Raw genomic sequence first — 17,092 nt, 5'->3', positions numbered from 1 at the left:
AGAGGTAGTAAGTTGCCCAAGAGTCGCTTGTTACTTACTGTCCAGGCAGACTAGGACAGTGTCCCTTTCCAGCTGTGTCACGTGAATGGCATCTAACTGTTGATTGCCTTGTGAAAAAGAAAAGGAATTAGTTTATATATCACGTCATAACACTGATTTCTGCCATCCCTCCATCCTCTTGCCAATGGGTACAGCATTTTCAGTATGCTATGAGCATTTTGCAAGCTACAATATTTTTATTCTTTTATATTTTTAAGGCTGCATGATCTCAGAATGTTATAGGAGCAGAACAGGGCCTAAGGACAAACCTCTTAGTTCAAAGCATGTATTTAATATGAAAGCACTACTGTTTATTGGCATAAAATAGATTTTATGTTACAGTTCAGCACAGAAAGTCAGCTTCCTTCAGGAAGGGGCATGCTAATGAACAAAAGGAATCATCAAGGGAATCTTTGCCCCTAAAAAAATGTTCTTTTCCTTTAAATTCACATCGGGAAAGATTATTGTGCTGATATTAAACTAGAATTTAATAGTTTGCATACTTTTTCTTAATGAATTTCTCAATACAGCTGTATCTAAAGGTTAAAAATTGCATCCAACAAAGCCAGCAAAGAAAAGCATCTGCAAAATATCAACCAGCTTTTGAAGATAAAACAAAACATTCTACTTATTAATAGCCAGCTGAAGATGACAAGCCTCCCCCAAGGACTGGAGGACAGACAAGAATGCATTTATGTGAGTCTTTACACAGGAAAAAAGGGGAAAGAGCATTAAGGCTGACCCCAGTAAAAAGTATGCAACCACAAATGAGAACTCGATCAGCAGGGTCTGCATTACTATTTAAGGAAGTTTAATAAAAGATGCGTCTAAAAATGAAGTCTTTTAAGATAGTTTACAGTAAGGTTGGCAAATCATCACAAGAAGGACTTGGGATCGGCTTCTATATGCTTTACATAGAGAAGCTGCATCATTTTGCCTAGCATAAAGGGTTTCCAAATGACTTCTGAGGAAGGGATATTCAACAGTTACCAGACAATAAAATAGCTGCAAGACAGACCAAGAGTCTTACCTGCACCAATTTCTGTAAACCATGAAGAAGCAGAGTTCAAGTTGATTGTCTCAAACTGAACTACCTGATTTGGTTCAGCACCCTTACTGATAGCTACGCAGACCATCGGGTACTCCTGCTCTGGTATCACTAGCATTTCAAAGACATTCAAAGGGCTTGGCAAAGGAAAATCAAAGTGCTGAGGGAGAAAAAAAAAAAAAAAAGGGAAAAAAAAGCATTTTTAAAAAGTTTCCTTTTACCTTGGAAGAAAGAAGCCTAAAATGACATGCACGAAGCGTACAAGATACAGAACAGTGTTTCACTGCTACTAGGAGTGATTTTTTTTAAGACAGCATGAGCTGTGAGCAACATTAGGCTGCGCAGAGGCACGCTAGTCCATTATTGCTAGTACTGGGCTTGATCCAACATTTGACTGATTCAGTCACCGGATTTTCTGAGTCAATGTGTGTCAAGCCAGAAATTCAAGTGCTCAGAACCCACAAATGGGACTATCCTGGGATGTACTTTCCATTACAAATTCTAGAAAGGTTACTTCAACAACCATACAACAATTAAGATCTTGGAGCAGGTAAGAAGGAGATGCAAAATAATCTCATTTTAGTTTAGAACATCTATTTACCTTTATTAACATGAATTTCTGCATTGGCTCATACCACTGTAGCAGAACAATTCCAGACTGCAAGGCACCGCAGAGGTACTTGTGTCCTGTGTATGGATTTCTTACTATATAAAATAAACAGGAAAAAAAAAAAATAAAAATTTTAAGTCCAGGAAGCTCAATGAATACTTGAAAATAAAAACTGCAGATACCTTTGCAAATAACTACAGAAACAGTCTCACTTTGACACTGGTAATTGTTTTCTGGATTTCCATTCAAATATCTGCCGTGATTAATATTGTGCTACATTCCAGATAAATTAAATTACCCTTGTAATTAATAACCACTGGCATTTTTTAAGTTCCAGTAAAGAGGCCACACGCTGAGTGGCCAGAAAAGTCATAACACCTTCTTCTTGGGGCTGAGTGAGGAGGGGGAGTGAAAGGTCTGGGTCACGTTGTGACTTACACCAAAAAGATTCCCAAGCAGTCCAGATGCCCCAGAACTTCCTGTGAGCTTTGACAGCTAATGCAATATGATTTTTTTGTTTTCCTCAGTTAGATAAAAGACCAGCCTGATTTCAGGAATACTTTGTAAATATGACTACTGTAGACACTTTAGATGAGCTAAACAGGATGTCCAAGTTTGCTACAAGGTACTTTGTATTTTGCTTAAGCAAAAGCATAAAATACAATTTCACACAGCACTGGGGCCAGTTTTCAAAAGGACGTGTTCTGTAGAAAACCCAAACCTTCCTGAAAGTCAGCGAAGCCAAAGACAAGTTTGTAACTTCACAAGCTTTAACTTTTTTGTGGGTACTTAGAACACTGAGAAATGGCATCAGTCCTCCCCATACTGACATCATTTTTATTCATGCCCAGCCTTTTCTTTGTGGAAAATATTATTTTCACATTAGCCTCCCTAAAAATTGGATCTAGGTCAAAGCTTGAGGCAAACTGACAAACCAGAAAGGGTGTTTGTGTATGGCACCAAGTCCGGGACTCTGTACCAAGCGTGACACTCGCAGGCAGCCTGCATGTCACAGCAACCAGCTGGCTCATGTGGCAGCCTGAAACCAGTGATCCCAAACATCTACTTATTCACTGAGAGCTTCAGATTCACCCTTGGCAGCTCTCAAAAACAGCGTGCAACACGTCAGCTGCATGCTACCGGCATTCTCCAGGGTTTCCCAATGGGTCTTGTTCTAGGTAGCAACATTTCTAGGTTAAGAGCTGATACCAAAAATGCCTGTGTTATCATTTCCATTGACCGGCATAAAGATCCCCTGCAATAATTCGAAGGGAAGTTGTGCACTAGTTAAGCACAACATTAAGAAATATTGTAGTCATACTGTTTTCTGAACAGTGGACTAACTATAAGTTTATTAAAAAGCAATGAGCTGAAGACATGCCATGCCTGAACAACAAAGACCAGGAAAAAACCTGTGAAACTGAACGCCTACTCACCTATACAGCATTTGTGGCATCCTTTCGTATCAGGAATCTTTGTCGTTAAGGCAAACTTCCTGGAATAACAGGTACAAAAAATGCATCAACAAGAGATGCCAAGGGCCTTTCACGCTACCAGTTCAACAGCATTCAAGAAAATTGTCACTTGTTAATAATTGTAAGTGAAAGATTTGTACCTTGGTAATATTTTGTCAGGAAACCTATGGGTTTGAATATGAGCAGCTAATCCTGTTTTCTTGGCTTGTTCAAACAAAGCTATTAAATTATGGGAGTAGAGCTGGAATGTTTTCCCTGTAAAAGAGAACAGCACAAATTGATATGGCACACACACCTCCGCCAGAGGAACGTACATTTTAGAGAAAGATATGTATAGAAAATTACCTTCTAGAAAAATGGACCACATGCGTCAGATATTTCAAGTCCAATTATGAAGAAAAATAAAACAAGACAACAATAATAATGCATATAGAGAAAACACATCATTCAACTCAAAATTCATTTCAGTAACACTAAAAAAAGCTCTGAAAGTTAGTTTTATGTACACATTTTTGGAAGGCCGTAATTATACAGCAACAATTCATTTTATCAGGACATCTTTATAAATCAGTAAAAGTGGTGCTACACAAAACCCTGTACGTTCAAAGGCACAACCCTGCAATTAGTCTGCATGCCACGCTACCTCTGTTTCCTGCCTAGAAATTCCACGACAACTGCTGAATTTTCTTTTTTCTTTCTTTTTTTTTTTTTTTAAGGATCCATCTGATGGATTGGTAGTATTTCACAGCCACCTCACGGTTCTTTAACTTGAATTTTTATTTTTTTTTTAGGGTGTATTTATTTTCTAACTCTGGTTCATACCAAACATGCTGTCAAACAGCTATATTTTGGTAATGCAGCAGTGTTATCAAGCCCTATCTAATAAAATTTTTCAAATTAAAACACGAAGCAAAACTTTCTATACAAACGCAAGAAATAATGTACAGTTTTCTACTTCACTGCGATGAACAGACATTGTACCGAATGTTAATTTTAATCATTTAAATTTTTTTTTTCTGCTTATACATACCTGACAAGGACATTAAGGTGTTATTGATAACATACAGCCAGGTGCACTTTCGGGGAAATAACTGAAGAAAGAAATTATCTCCATTACTAGAAGCATACAGGAATTTCTAACCATGGCTTTCTCTGCTTGCTCCACATCTGTCACCACTCCTGCAGTGATGGACGCTGGAGAATGTCCCAGCTTCAACTACATTTTCCCCTTTAACTCACTCCTTTGGACCCCTTGCTTAGTTTGTTTATTTATTTTTTATTTTTTGGCTGAACCAGTTTTCATTCCTGCCATCTTCCACCCCTGAAACTTTCAAACTTCAGTTTTTCTTTATTTTTTAATTAGCAGCACAGAGCTGAAGTGGGACAACTGGCAAGACTGGAATACCATAAATAGACAGATACAGCATGCTCAGGAATGACAGCTAGGGAGACAGTAATGTTATTACAGAAGCCTGCTAAGCCCCAAGCAAGTCAGAAGAGGGAAAACTAAAAAAAGGCAGTCATATTTTCTAAGTAACTTGAATTAGCACAAAATCTTGTATTTTGTGGGACTTATCTGCTGGCTATTTATGTTAGCATACTGCTTTGTAAACAGGCAGCTCATGGAAGGCATTGGGACTTTTGTTTCAGGGCAAAGAAGTTACTCAAGAAGTAGCTAATCTAGGTCCGAGAAAATGTGAAGTTAAGAGCCTCCTGACAACCTGAAGGAGGAAGGGAATTTTGCTAACAGTGACAGGAAAATGACAGCATTCAGGAGTCTCAACAACGGAAGGAATAAGGATACAATTTATTTTTTTTAAAGAGACTGAATTTATTGATGAGGATTCATAGGTAAGGACCTCCCATGAGAAGAAATTCCATGAAGAGAAAGAAGAGTTCATAAGATCGAGCTGTTTTGAAAGGATACTTTAAAAAAAGACAACAGCAGACAGCTCCACTGAGAGAAACCACTGCACAACAGAGCAAAGACGCTCGAATCAAGGATCTACAAAGGAACAGCTCTGCTGGTTCAAGCAAACGTCTGCCTAAACTAACACCTACTTCCAACAGACTCTATAAAGTGACATAATTTTTTCTAAAAACTTGTCAGCCTATGAAAACAATGTAATACTGCACCAAGTACTCTGCCAGGTGCCAAGGTTCTTCAGCTTGGAAACCTGCCGAGCCAGACAGGGGTTCTATGCTCTTAGTGATCTTCAGAGGATTCATCTTCCATAAATTTGCCCAGACTCCCCTCTGAACTCGTGTAATTCCTAGCATTTGTAACTCCCCACAGCAAAACATCCCAGGCCAGTTACCCACTGTTTATTTTTAATTTGGCTTCCGTTAGCTTCATTTGATGCTGCCACTGGAAGAGAAGGGGTACAGTTCTCTGTGAACCCTCTCCAAGCTATCACGAGATGGGTATTTGTTGTTTCCACCCCAAACCTTAAGTATCACACACATACAATACAGAAAATGAAAACAAGGGTGCGAGGTTGAAGAGAAAATCACAGGATAAGCCTGAAGAAAGAAACTTAAAGGTTAAGATGCAAATCCGATTACCAATGCAAAGTACACAAAGGCAACGAGAGAAGTCAATAAATGTGGTAACTGGGAAAACAAATGGCTAGGACCCCAGCTTGACAGAAGTGAAAATTCATCTGAACTGCATGATTAGCACAGTTAGTGGCACTGGGGTAGAAGCTTGTGCTAGAAGCAGATAAAAAACACATTAATCATTATTCCGACTACATATACTCATGTCGGCAGGCCCCCCAAAAGTTTACTTAACAGTACTTAAGAACTGGCTCAAACCCCAAGGCCTCAGTAACAATCATTTTCAAAGCTGTTGGAGGACGACCAAGGACCTCAGGAAGGACAAACACAGCACCTAGGCTGAACTCTGAGAGCGGCAAAAAAGCCTGGCGGACTGACTGGTCATCTGGGGTAGCACAAGAACAAGCCACCCACTTTGTAATTAGCAAGAGGATAACACGAGAAGATAGTGCAGACTTGTGCAGAAGGGGCTGCATTTGAACATCAGAATTTTCTTTTTCAACAGAGTAACTGCCCTGCTGGGTGCACTGAAACATGAAACATATGTGAAGGACTTTGTCTCACATGCTGTTTCCAAGGGCAGAATGAGAAAATATGAAGTAAAAGAAAATGCAGAAAGAAAATATGAAAACAAGAGTATCTATCAGAAATTTGCTATTTAGTAGGGGAAAAGGGCAGCCTGCAGATACATAGTGTCTTTTCTACGTGTGGTTCTGTTCAGCATTTTCACTGAGAAATTAGTAATGGAGTAAGAGTGTGCTTCTGAAACCAGTAGATACTATCCTTGGAGAGACAACAAGCACTTTGGAGGATGTGATCAGAATTAAAAATTTGAGAAATGGTTAAAAAAAATCTCAAGCACCAACATTTAGTGGGGAGGAATCATGTAATGAATAAATGCGAACAGGGAAACAACTGGCATGGCTGAAGCACTGCTGTAAAGCCTCTGGGGTTTGTAGTGAATCACACGTAACCTCTGCCAACTGAGGATGCTCTCACAGAAAAGGAAACTCTCATTGTGGGATGCATTAAATGTCATAAGTAGATAGTGCTAGGTTCTCTCTACCAAACACTGCCATGTTTAACCTCTTGATACAAAAAAAAAGCATCTGGAAGAGTCTAGAGAAGACTGTCACATAAAATAAATTAGGAAAATATACAAAAAACAGATTAGTTTTACTAACTGAGGGAAGAGAAAATTGAGGTAAGGCCAGGTGGTCGCCAACAGTAGTCACCACATTTTTGGGAAACCTGTTACAAAAGTAAGTCGTTGTTCCCCATGTGGAACAACCCAAACCATTCTTTGATTCTATGATGCCATGTCTGCTGATGCTACAAAAAGATTAAAAAAAAAACAAACTTCATATTCAACGTTCTTCTATTGCATTCAGGTACACGGCCCTCCCTCTCAACGTGAAAGCGTCTTCTCGCTATATTACATTCAAATTCAGATTTCTCACCATCAAGCCATTTATAACCTTCTCTTTTTTTGTCTGTGCCAAGCTACCCCCTCCCTGACCTTGCTGAACTGCTTCCCCCTTTCTTTTGCCCCTGAAGTTCTGTCTTCTATCAAGAACTTCCCAGAAACAAAGGATTTTTTTCCTCTTAAGCACAGACATCTATACAATGCCCTTTCTGTGAAATCATCTTTCTCTCACTATTAGTCATAGATGTCCACCTCGTCACCTGTGGCTTTTGTCCTGTGCCATGTCTTGACCGAATGTAACACTTTAGAGGCCTGAAGTGCCTTTGTGAACTGCTTTTGAAGGCTGCAGGTGTACATCTCATTATCAGCCTCTGCCAATGCTTCCCTTGCAAAAACACCCTGCTACTTCTGACTCTAAAAAGGCAAATGTAACAACGCCATGATTTTATGAAGTGGAAGCTCTTTGGAAAGGGTTAGAGAGCCCAAGAAAACTGAAGCAAATGCATACTTATTGGTGGTAACACCACCAACTAAACTAAATGGCTGAGGGCTTTGGTAGCATGCAGTGGAGAAGCAATATGCCATCTAGTGGAGGTAAAATGGAGAAAGAAAAGGTAGGTAATCAGTTGTCTCCACAGAGAAGAAAGCTAGTTTAGTACAGAGGTCCTTTGAAAGCAGTGTTATATAAAGAGCAACAACAAAATCAGGTAAGGGAACTACTAATTTTAAGACTTCCAGTGTTTACTTCGATGTGAATCAGTTTATGCCACAAAGTTTGGCATCCCATCTACCCCCCCTTTAATATAAAACTTTCTTGCTTCATAGTATTGCTAAATCTATTCTGTGTGTTCAATACGCCAAAGATCACCTGTTCCATTGTTGCTTCGTGAAGTTCATTCAAATTCAAAGTATAGATACCTTCTTCTGTTCCAAAGATAATGTACTGATCTATAAAATTAAGAGAAATGGTTTATTTCACAAGCTCATTAGCACTTTAGTAACAGGCAGCCTTAACATACAAACACAAAAAGTAACTTTACCTTTAGTATCTGGATGTATCCACGATGTTGCACAATTAATCTTCAAGGGACAACCATCAAAGACTTTGGAAAAACATGCTCCCATCTGAAAGACACAAAAACTGAAACCTGAAACATGTTTCTTGTATAAAGGTCTTAACTTCTGGCACTTGGCTACTTAGCACAGGATTGTACACCCAGCATGGCCCTCTTCCCTTCAGACACAAACTTACTCTAACCCGCTTTGATAGAAAACATTTTTATCTTTCCCCCCCAATTACAATGCAGCCTTCCAAACCTTTTCATAGACTTCATATACATTAAGAAATGCAAAGAGCGATCAAAATGATATGGACAATTCTTACCCACTAGGTAAGAAGACTGAGTGCTTATGCAACTGTGTAAGAAAGCAAATCAAGCAGAAACATTCAGGCAAGTAACACCCTCTCCAATCGCTACCTCCTTCCCCCCTTTCTCTGGATTAAACAGCGAATGCCACTGGAGATCACAGCCCACAGAGCCAGTGAAGTCTCCATCTCTTCACATCCTGACTGAATGGTGAAGGGAAGTTTTTAAGAAAAGGAAACAAGTATCTTGGATTCAGTGCACAAATAACTGAGTGAAAAGTAATTGGCTACGACGTGCACATCAGCCCAGATGAGGTGGTGGCTCATTCTAGAATAAACCTTTCTGACACTGGAGAGATGACATGATGGCAGACTTCCAATAATTCCCACTGCAAATGAGGCTTCTTACCAGCACCTTCGGTGTGGGTGGTAAACCATTGATCGCTGGCTTCTGCAGGAAGAGAGAAGGATCATAAAATAGCTCCCATGCACTGAAATAAAACTAGCTAGCTTGAAATGATATGTGAAATAGGGCAACTGATCAGACTGAGAGCCACAATACTTACAGGAAAATCTCTTTTCTCTTTTTTACGTGGCAGCTGAGGGATTTGTCCAGATCCTTCTGCATTTTCTTCAATTAGTTTCAACATGCCATCCCCATTTCCTAGAAGGAAGCCCAGGCACATTTTGGAACTCACTTGACATAACGAAATAGAAAATATTTTGCTGCCCTATTCTCTCTTCTCCCTGTGCCTAGTGGGAGTACAGCATAGTGAACTCTGAAACTTGCGTATACACTTCTCAGGTGGCTGAACCCTTTCAAGAGCAGCTGGCTACTCTTCTGCATGCAAAGCTACACAGTAAAAAAGGCTTCCCATTATCCAAACAGTCCCCAGGCTGAACAGGATTGAGAATAAAGCTGCGGCAACGTCCTCACAGACGGTTCTTCCTGCACACTTGTTTTTATGTTATTCCTGCAGGCAATAGTATTGACTGGCTGAGCATCCCTGCTTTGGGAAGGACATTTCCACCACGGGTCATGGCTCTAACAAGAACCAGCACACATGTAAAAAGGACAGGTTCACTTCATGGTCAGCCTGTATTAAAATAACCATCTTCTGAGAACAGAGCTGACTCCCAAACTGATTTCCTTTTAAAGGAAACAAGGCACCTTTAGGAAGTGCAATGCATTTACCCAAGTCGCTGTATCTAGCTGTGAGCAATCCTGGGCTACTGATGCTGCTGGTCATACCAATGGGGGAAGAATCAGTCTGAGGCCCACAAACAGGAATACTCTGTCTCCTATGAGCTGGTGGGGCTCTGTTCTGTGAGTCGGGGAAATGCTTTATCGTCTGAGATTTCTCATCATCCGGGAGATTTTCCTCGGGATAACTGTTTATTCTTGGCTGCAACAAACAAAAGAGGTGACGATTACCTGGGAAATGGCATCTGGAAGCATACACTTAAAGCAAATTTTAGTTCAAGTCACACTGCTTCTGCATTAGAAAAATAAATAAGTAAATCAGCCTTTGAACAAAGCCGTTTGTCAGAAGAATAATCTAAGAGGTATTCCTTCTCTGATGGAAAAATCCCAGCAGCGGGCACAACGCTGACTGAGAGGCCATTCCGCACAGCATGCTCTCTTTAGAGAGAAAATATCTAACACTCACTTTGTCTAGAACAGCGCACAAGGCCAGCAGTTCCCAAAGGTCAAGACTGCACAGACTGCAAGTCAGCATAAAATACATGAAGTCAGCTAGCAAATGGTATTTAAGAGAATTTATAACCTACCGAGAGCATCCAACATAAGCACGGCAGAGGCTGCACGAGTGGGGTTTTGCTGCCTAAAACCACAGTCACTTACCTTAGGAGGTAGAGGAGGTGGCCCTGCTCGCTTTAGTGTTGATCTGAAATAAAAAGGCGTAGAAGTTGTCTTAGTTAAATCAACAATATAAATAGACTTGCTTGAGAACAAAGACTGTAAATGATACAAGCCAGACGCATAGAGAAGACTGATCACAGCTTTGCATGAACAGTGTTAAACTAGAAGTCCAAGGGTGGAAAAATAAAAAAGCATGTTAATCTTGTTAGAAGTGTTGTTTTTGATAAACTCATGTTCTTTCATAAACGTAGACATTAGAGAGCGTTCTGTGATGAAGGGTATTGAAATTTTCAAAGCACACATGTTAAAGGACTAGTTCTCTGAAGGCACCCCCCTTCCGCTGCTTGGATTTTACTTTTGCACTCGTTTTTTGTCATAAATTCTTCCTGACAGTGAAAATGCTGCATTTCTGGATCAGCCAGTAAATCACAGAGCAATGTTCTCCCCCAGTTTTTCCCAAGTGACAAAACAAGTTCATTGGACATCTACTAACAGCAACCCCAACTGCACCTGAACTTCGGGCCAACCAACAAAAGGGTTCACAGCCGTTCGGTGCAGCTTGCTGTTTTTCAGCGCAGTTCTGGATCACTCAAACGTCTGGGTAACAGGAGTTGCACAAACCCTCCCAGAGCTCTGCAGGAATATTTGCATGCCCATTGCCGCTATGAGGCCTGGCAGACTAGTCAACACGAAGTCTACTTTCAAGTATTAGGCACTTCCACACATCCTAAAATAACCTCAGGAAGGAGAGCAAAGGAAGAAAGCATTGCTTTGCGTACATTCTCCAGATGATCAGATAAACAGTCAAGCGTGCGTTAGATCTTTGAGAGCAGCCAGCCCTCGCTTCTACGGGTGGCAAAGCTGCCTGCAGCATTTTAGGGGATGCGATTTTGCCAGAACGCTGCCTGCTTAGCGAGAGCCACACGGAGTAAAGCAACTGTACACGAAGGAGGTTCACTCACTCTTCAACATCTTCACTCCCATCGCCAAATTTTGTAAGCAGTCCCCTAGGTGAAATGTTTATAACATTAGGAGCTCTGCTCTAAGGTTGACATGTGCAACCGAACTGATCGGTGACAATACCATTCAGTTTTGTAAAGAGCATCTCCAGCCCTTTACAAAACACGGTGCTTCTCTCTCACTGCATTAAGCCCTTTTCAATTCAGCACAGTCGCTTCCTTTCCCTCCCTCCCTCACCGCCCACCCCCAAGAACCATTTCAGCTCTCTTCCACACAAGATACCATCAACTAATCTTTCCTCTTCCTACATGGTATTTTAAATATTGCTGAAATGCCTAATAATAGAAACAACAAAAAAAGGAAAACTAAGGAAGTTACAAAAGGAGAAAAGCCTCTACAAAGAAGAAATAGTGGAAAATTGCTTCCTTGAGTGTTGTACGCTCAAGACACAGACTGTTTCCCACAACAGCGGGAACTTTTCTTTCAAAGCCAGCAAAAGGTAAAAAAAGAAATTGTGACTAGAGGATCAGAGAAGCACCGAAAATGTCATTCTAAAACAACAAAAAAATAATTGATCATTACACATCCAAATGCATTCCTTAGTATGCTGTTGTGGTACCGTGAAGTCCAGGCCTCTGCAGTCAGCAGCTCTGCAATGGAAGCAGCAGCTCGCAAGCTGGCTGTCTCGGTGCTCCAGCAGAGGCAGGCTTCTTCGGGCAGCAGAAGCCTGGTGCAACCCAAGACTCTGCAGACAAGTCAGCCTACAGTGCAGACACTCCCAAACCCCACCACCACACACGTCACCCAGTGAGGAATGGCTACAGGGGTAACTAATGGGAAATTCAGAACACATTACCCAAAAACTAATCCAACCACATATGGATTGCTATACAATTTCCCTACAATTTATTTGTTTTGAAGGAAAAGCAGTTGTCACCAGGAGCTAGTAAAAAAAAAGAAAGGCCTACCCATCAGCAAAAAAATACGTCCATAATATAAAAAATCTACACAGGAAGTCATTTAAAATACTACAATAAGGGTGAGAAGAGCCAACGAGTACGTTCAATCTTCAGGTACAATTTCTGATATGCCTCTTTCCACTGACATAATTCCCAGATCAAACATAACAATTGCCATTACTCTGATAAAAGCCAAGGGACATGAAAAGCAAGTCCGTCTGTCTGTCTTCCCCCAGCACGCATCCTCTCTTCACATCCCTGGTGTTGTTCTGAATTGCTGGGGACAGAGGAGCTATGCATTTCCTGTTTATCTTTTTAAACTGGAAGTGGATTCCAAGTAAGCGGCACAGACTGACCATCCAGAAGTTTTATGACTATTCTCCTTTCAATCAGAGAGATTGTGTACTGAATCCGTATCTATTTACAAATTTATATCCCTAGCAACGCTTGCTACAGCTACATCCATTCTGCAATATAGTCTGGTATGGACAATCTTAATAATGGCAGAGAGACAGAACCAAGTCAGTAAGTCACTTCGCAGGGAGGATATGAGGATGAGAAATCAGAGCTTTCCTCCCTCCCTGCTCCTCAACCCTGCAGATTCCAGCTGTCTGCAGAAAACTCACCACTCATGAGAACGGCTTGCAATCTTTTAGTTCATCAGGGTCACACAAGCAAAGAACATGAACAAAGGAAGGAAAGAAGCCACTGTCATTACTGGACAGAGAAAGGCAGGGTCTAGAAAGCCACCCTGAACTTTTACTACGATGACAGTGAGAACACAAAAATGGGTTGAACTTAAATAGACCCAAACACCAGCAATCTACGTGACAAGGTCAGCCTTCCAGGGGGCTGGAGTGTCAGCTGACAGGTTGTGCAAGACTTTATCTGCAAAAAAGCCAAAGAAATTTACTGTGTGCTGCTCAGTTCCAAATAAAGATGGGAAAGAGGCTCTTTGAGCCTCAATTATTTGAACTGAAATACCATCTTTCCCTACATATGCGCACCACTATTACTAAACATTCATATCGCTCAACACGAATTCAAAGGTTGCCTTTAAAGGCAGAATCTGGTGGTTTGCAGCAAAAGGAAGCCACATACGTGTTAAATTCAGTCCTAACTTGGACACCGTTGTGCCCCCTTACTTTAGGCCTGCTTTAGCCCAGAGAAAATCAGTTAGAGCATATCTTTGCCTAAAACACTGCACCCCTTAACACTATACGGCTGTTATTATAGATTGCGCTAAGCAGACACCCACAGCAGCAGCCGCGCAGTCACACCACGAAATCTTCAGAACTGGTTTCTCCTCGCTTACTGGCAAAGACCTGCCCTTCAGCACTGCGAAAATATTTGCCACAGGATGTCACAACTACAGAAGTGGCTCACAAGAGACGTGCAAGGGTAGTGCAGGAGCCTGAACTCAGCCCTTGCAAGGTTTCTGATTTCGCTTCAGAAAATTGGCTTTGGCAATGTTATTTCAGCATGGCAGACATACACGTGTATGCTTTGCTTTCCATCTACAACTGGGAGCTACAATAAATTTAAAATAAACTACTGTTCATTATTAAAAGAGATTAAAATCCATTCTCCAAGACAATGACCAACCAACAGTAGAAGGATGACTGAAAACTGGGTAAAATCTCCTTTGATTTTATAAATATTAAAATAAATTCGGGCTTAAGGTTTGATTTTCCACCTCTATTTATTTCTTTCAGACTATATTTTGATATTAAGTCACAGAAATACAAGATGTTTTAAAACTCTATACTTACCTGCTGCTTCCACCTTCAACAAAAGGATTCCAATGTGAAGCAAAGTCATTGCCAGCTGCCACCACCTGAGGATGAAGAGATTTTCATTTTTTTTTCCTATCAAACTGAATCCACAGCACGTGAAGAAGCCTGGGAGATTCCCAAGCTCTGCAGAATGACCCATTAGCAATAAATAAAATTCCAAAGTGAGGTAATGTTTCACAATATAGTTACAAAACAATTACTGAAAAGATATTTTCTTCTTAGACTCAGACTGAAAAGCAGCATCTGGAAATGGTATAATGCCAGTATCAAGTAACGTTAAATAACATGAAAGCAAAAACTTATGGTGAAAACTCAGTAAGGATTTTCCACTCGGGGCACTTCCAAGACACTCTTCCAACAAGAGAACATAGTGCAGCCACCTCCAAACTCGTATGAAATACTGTCAGGGAAGGCTGGGGGCATTGCTGTCACCGTACCAAGGGGACCTCATCAGTAACAACATGTACAAGTCTCTGAAGTCACATGCAAATAAGATGAACTTGCATCCACCTGGTGAACTCGAGTACAGCTTTAAAAAAATAGGAGTGGGATTTTTCTGGAACACGGAGCACTGGTTTCTCCAAATCAAAATTAATGGCAGCTGTTGCTATTCACAACACTTATTAAAAAATGGAGCCCTTTTAAACAGTCACATACTAACCCAAAAGAACGTTAATTAGCTGATCTGAAGTAAACTGCTGAGAACTGGAATAAACAGCAGCAGCTCACAGGGGGCAAAAAGTCTGCATGCAAGTTGGCTGGGCTCCAAGAAACAAGCAGCAAATAAACTCTGATGATGGTAAGATCAGGGACTCAAATGCAGAACAGCCTCTCCACATTATCAAATTAATTGGCACTTGTTGTTTTCATCTGAGCATGACTCTCTGCACAAAGCATAGAGGGCAATTCATTTTCTTAAAAATGTTTCGATTGTCCAGGGACCAAGAGTAGCCTTCTCATGACTTTGCACTTCAGACATAAATTACTTAGAGCTGAACCACAAAGCAATGAAGATGCTACGATTTTAGTAAAGGAAGGAAAAAACAAACTTGTCCTTACCATTTCATCCCGAGCTTCAGTTTCTTTCCGTAGAGGGGGCTCAAACTGGAGCTTATCAACTACAAAACATAACGTTGTCAACTTTAATACATACAACATTACGCTAATGTCCCTTCGATGCTTACTACAGGGAAGCACATGCCGTAGCACAACAAAATAACGTACACAACACTTAATTTGCCTATTAAATGACTACCACTATAAATATCATTATTGCCTAAATGCTTAAATTCACAAATTTGAAACCCACAAGAAACAGATGAAAAGTAAATAGCAAGTCATAATATGAAAGCAAGCTAAAATGTAATTGTGTAACCACATGTTATTTTTAAATGCACATGAAAGAAGAAAAGGGGCTGTTAACACTAAGCTTCCTAAAAGCGAGACCTACGTGACTCAGAGGAGCGGCTAGTATTTATATTACAACAGGCGTTTGTCCAAACCTGAAGAAAGGCAGTTTCTGCCCTCAAAATTTCAACTTAGATCCAACTGAGTAGAGCATTAACATTGTTTTAAAAGTAAAGAAAAGGTTTTATGAAAAGAAAATGCACTAAGTTGACAGACACCCTTGTGAGGACAGCTATTAAAAGTGCTCCAACACGGTCAAGAAAAGGTTTAACTTGTGAACTTGAAACAGTGTAAAGACAAACACAAAATGCTACCTTTTTTACAGTTTTCTCATCACAGAATGAAAGCCAATGTATTCACGTGAAAAGATGCCCTCCTAATTATCAAGTCACTCTTAATTTTTATGTGCTTCCAGTTAGTGTTTTTGATGTTTTAAGTAAGGCTTAAAGTCTGACAAGATCACAGAACTGAAAGACTATACTGGTCATAAAAAGTTTCTGCCTGAACTTTACTATGCAGCAATGAGATGAAATGAAACAGCAGAATAATAGGCAAGTTTTAGTTTTGTTTTTGGAAAAATGGCACTGGCCTAGGCTGCCCAGAGGGGCTGTGGCTGCCCCGTCCCTGGCAGCGCCCAAGGCCAGGCTGGATAGGGCTGGGGGCAACCTGGGCTGGCAGGAGGGGTCCCTGCCCATGGCAGGGGCTGAAATTAGATGGGCTGTAAGGTCCCTTCCAATCCAAACCATTCTACAATTCTATTAAAATATCATTGAAGATTCATGTCTGTGCACTGTTTCTTCAGGTTTCATTTCTCAAATGTGCCAACAGCAGGAAAGACTTTCCAGGGTACGCAACTGAAGAATGACTACAACATCCTCTCTTGGTAGAAACAAATCAACGCCATCATACGGGCAAATTATATCTGGAACTTACAGTTTATCTCTGATGCTGTTCTTTCTGCCCTAACATTCCTGTTCGTAGAACGAATTGTATGGCGAATAACAGAGTGAGGCTGCAAGAGTTGTAAACAGAAAAAAAATTAGAAAAATTATGTGCATTTCTGTTGGATCTCAATCAAGAATCAAACCAACAAAGAGAAAGAATAGCTGTTGCAGAGCCACACACCATAACATACATTGTCTTTGTCCAAGCCAAGACCCTGCACAAACCGCACACAGGAACTTCATATACACTCCACAGCAAAAGTGTGACAAGCTCTGACAAGATTTCCTGGTTCCTCCAGCACAGTAGCTTACAGGAACTCTAAAAATGTTGGGGCAGTGCCCCTGTCAAGCTGGAGTCTTACGTGATGAAAGCAAAGCAAGATATCTAAATGCTGGGTTTACCTAAAGGGAGAAAATAAAAGATATTCTCACCTCAAAATCATCATCATCAACTTCATTGTAGTGTGTATGGTTGTCAGGATTATTAACTTTGTCCAACAGCTCAACAGCTAAAGACCTTGAAAGACCAGGCTGACCTACAAAGCTATGCTAAAATCATAAAAAAGAACAAGTTATAATATGCAGCTGATATGCAACTTCCAATAATAAACACCCAATATA

The 17,092-nt window shown here is 40.6% G+C and overlaps 1 protein-coding gene across 3 annotated transcripts in view; it reads right to left on the bottom strand.

Moving 5' to 3' along the window:
• Positions 1-17,092, bottom strand: part of MAP4K5 (mitogen-activated protein kinase kinase kinase kinase 5) — a 69,467-nt gene that overhangs the window by 7,727 nt on the left and 44,648 nt on the right. The window contains exons 12-28 of one of the 3 annotated variants that reach the window (XM_083839191.1): positions 16,904-17,020; positions 16,461-16,539; positions 15,180-15,238; positions 14,097-14,161; positions 11,368-11,412; positions 10,388-10,430; positions 9,776-9,929; positions 9,090-9,187; positions 8,933-8,974; positions 8,198-8,282; positions 8,026-8,105; positions 4,203-4,263; positions 3,313-3,427; positions 3,134-3,192; positions 1,689-1,792; positions 1,070-1,247; positions 39-107 (exon numbers count right to left, since the gene is read on the bottom strand). In XM_083839191.1, the coding sequence (XP_083695317.1) occupies positions 39-107; positions 1,070-1,247; positions 1,689-1,792; positions 3,134-3,192; positions 3,313-3,427; positions 4,203-4,263; positions 8,026-8,105; positions 8,198-8,282; positions 8,933-8,974; positions 9,090-9,187; positions 9,776-9,929; positions 10,388-10,430; positions 11,368-11,412; positions 14,097-14,161; positions 15,180-15,238; positions 16,461-16,539; positions 16,904-17,020 (1,453 nt within the window). Of the gene's footprint in view, positions 1-38; positions 108-1,069; positions 1,248-1,688; positions 1,793-3,133; positions 3,193-3,312; positions 3,428-4,202; positions 4,264-8,025; positions 8,106-8,197; positions 8,283-8,932; positions 8,975-9,089; positions 9,188-9,718; positions 9,930-10,387; positions 10,431-11,367; positions 11,413-14,096; positions 14,162-15,179; positions 15,239-16,460; positions 16,540-16,903; positions 17,021-17,092 lie in introns of all 3 variants that reach the window. The other 2 variants (XM_083839189.1, XM_083839190.1) reach the window with 2 other exon arrangements.

The sequence above is a fragment of the Anser anser genome (assembly GCF_964211835.1).
Source record: "Anser anser genome assembly, chromosome: 5".
Lineage (NCBI taxonomy): Eukaryota > Metazoa > Chordata > Aves > Anseriformes > Anatidae > Anser > Anser anser.
This window is presented reverse-complemented; position numbering and strand designations above follow the sequence as displayed.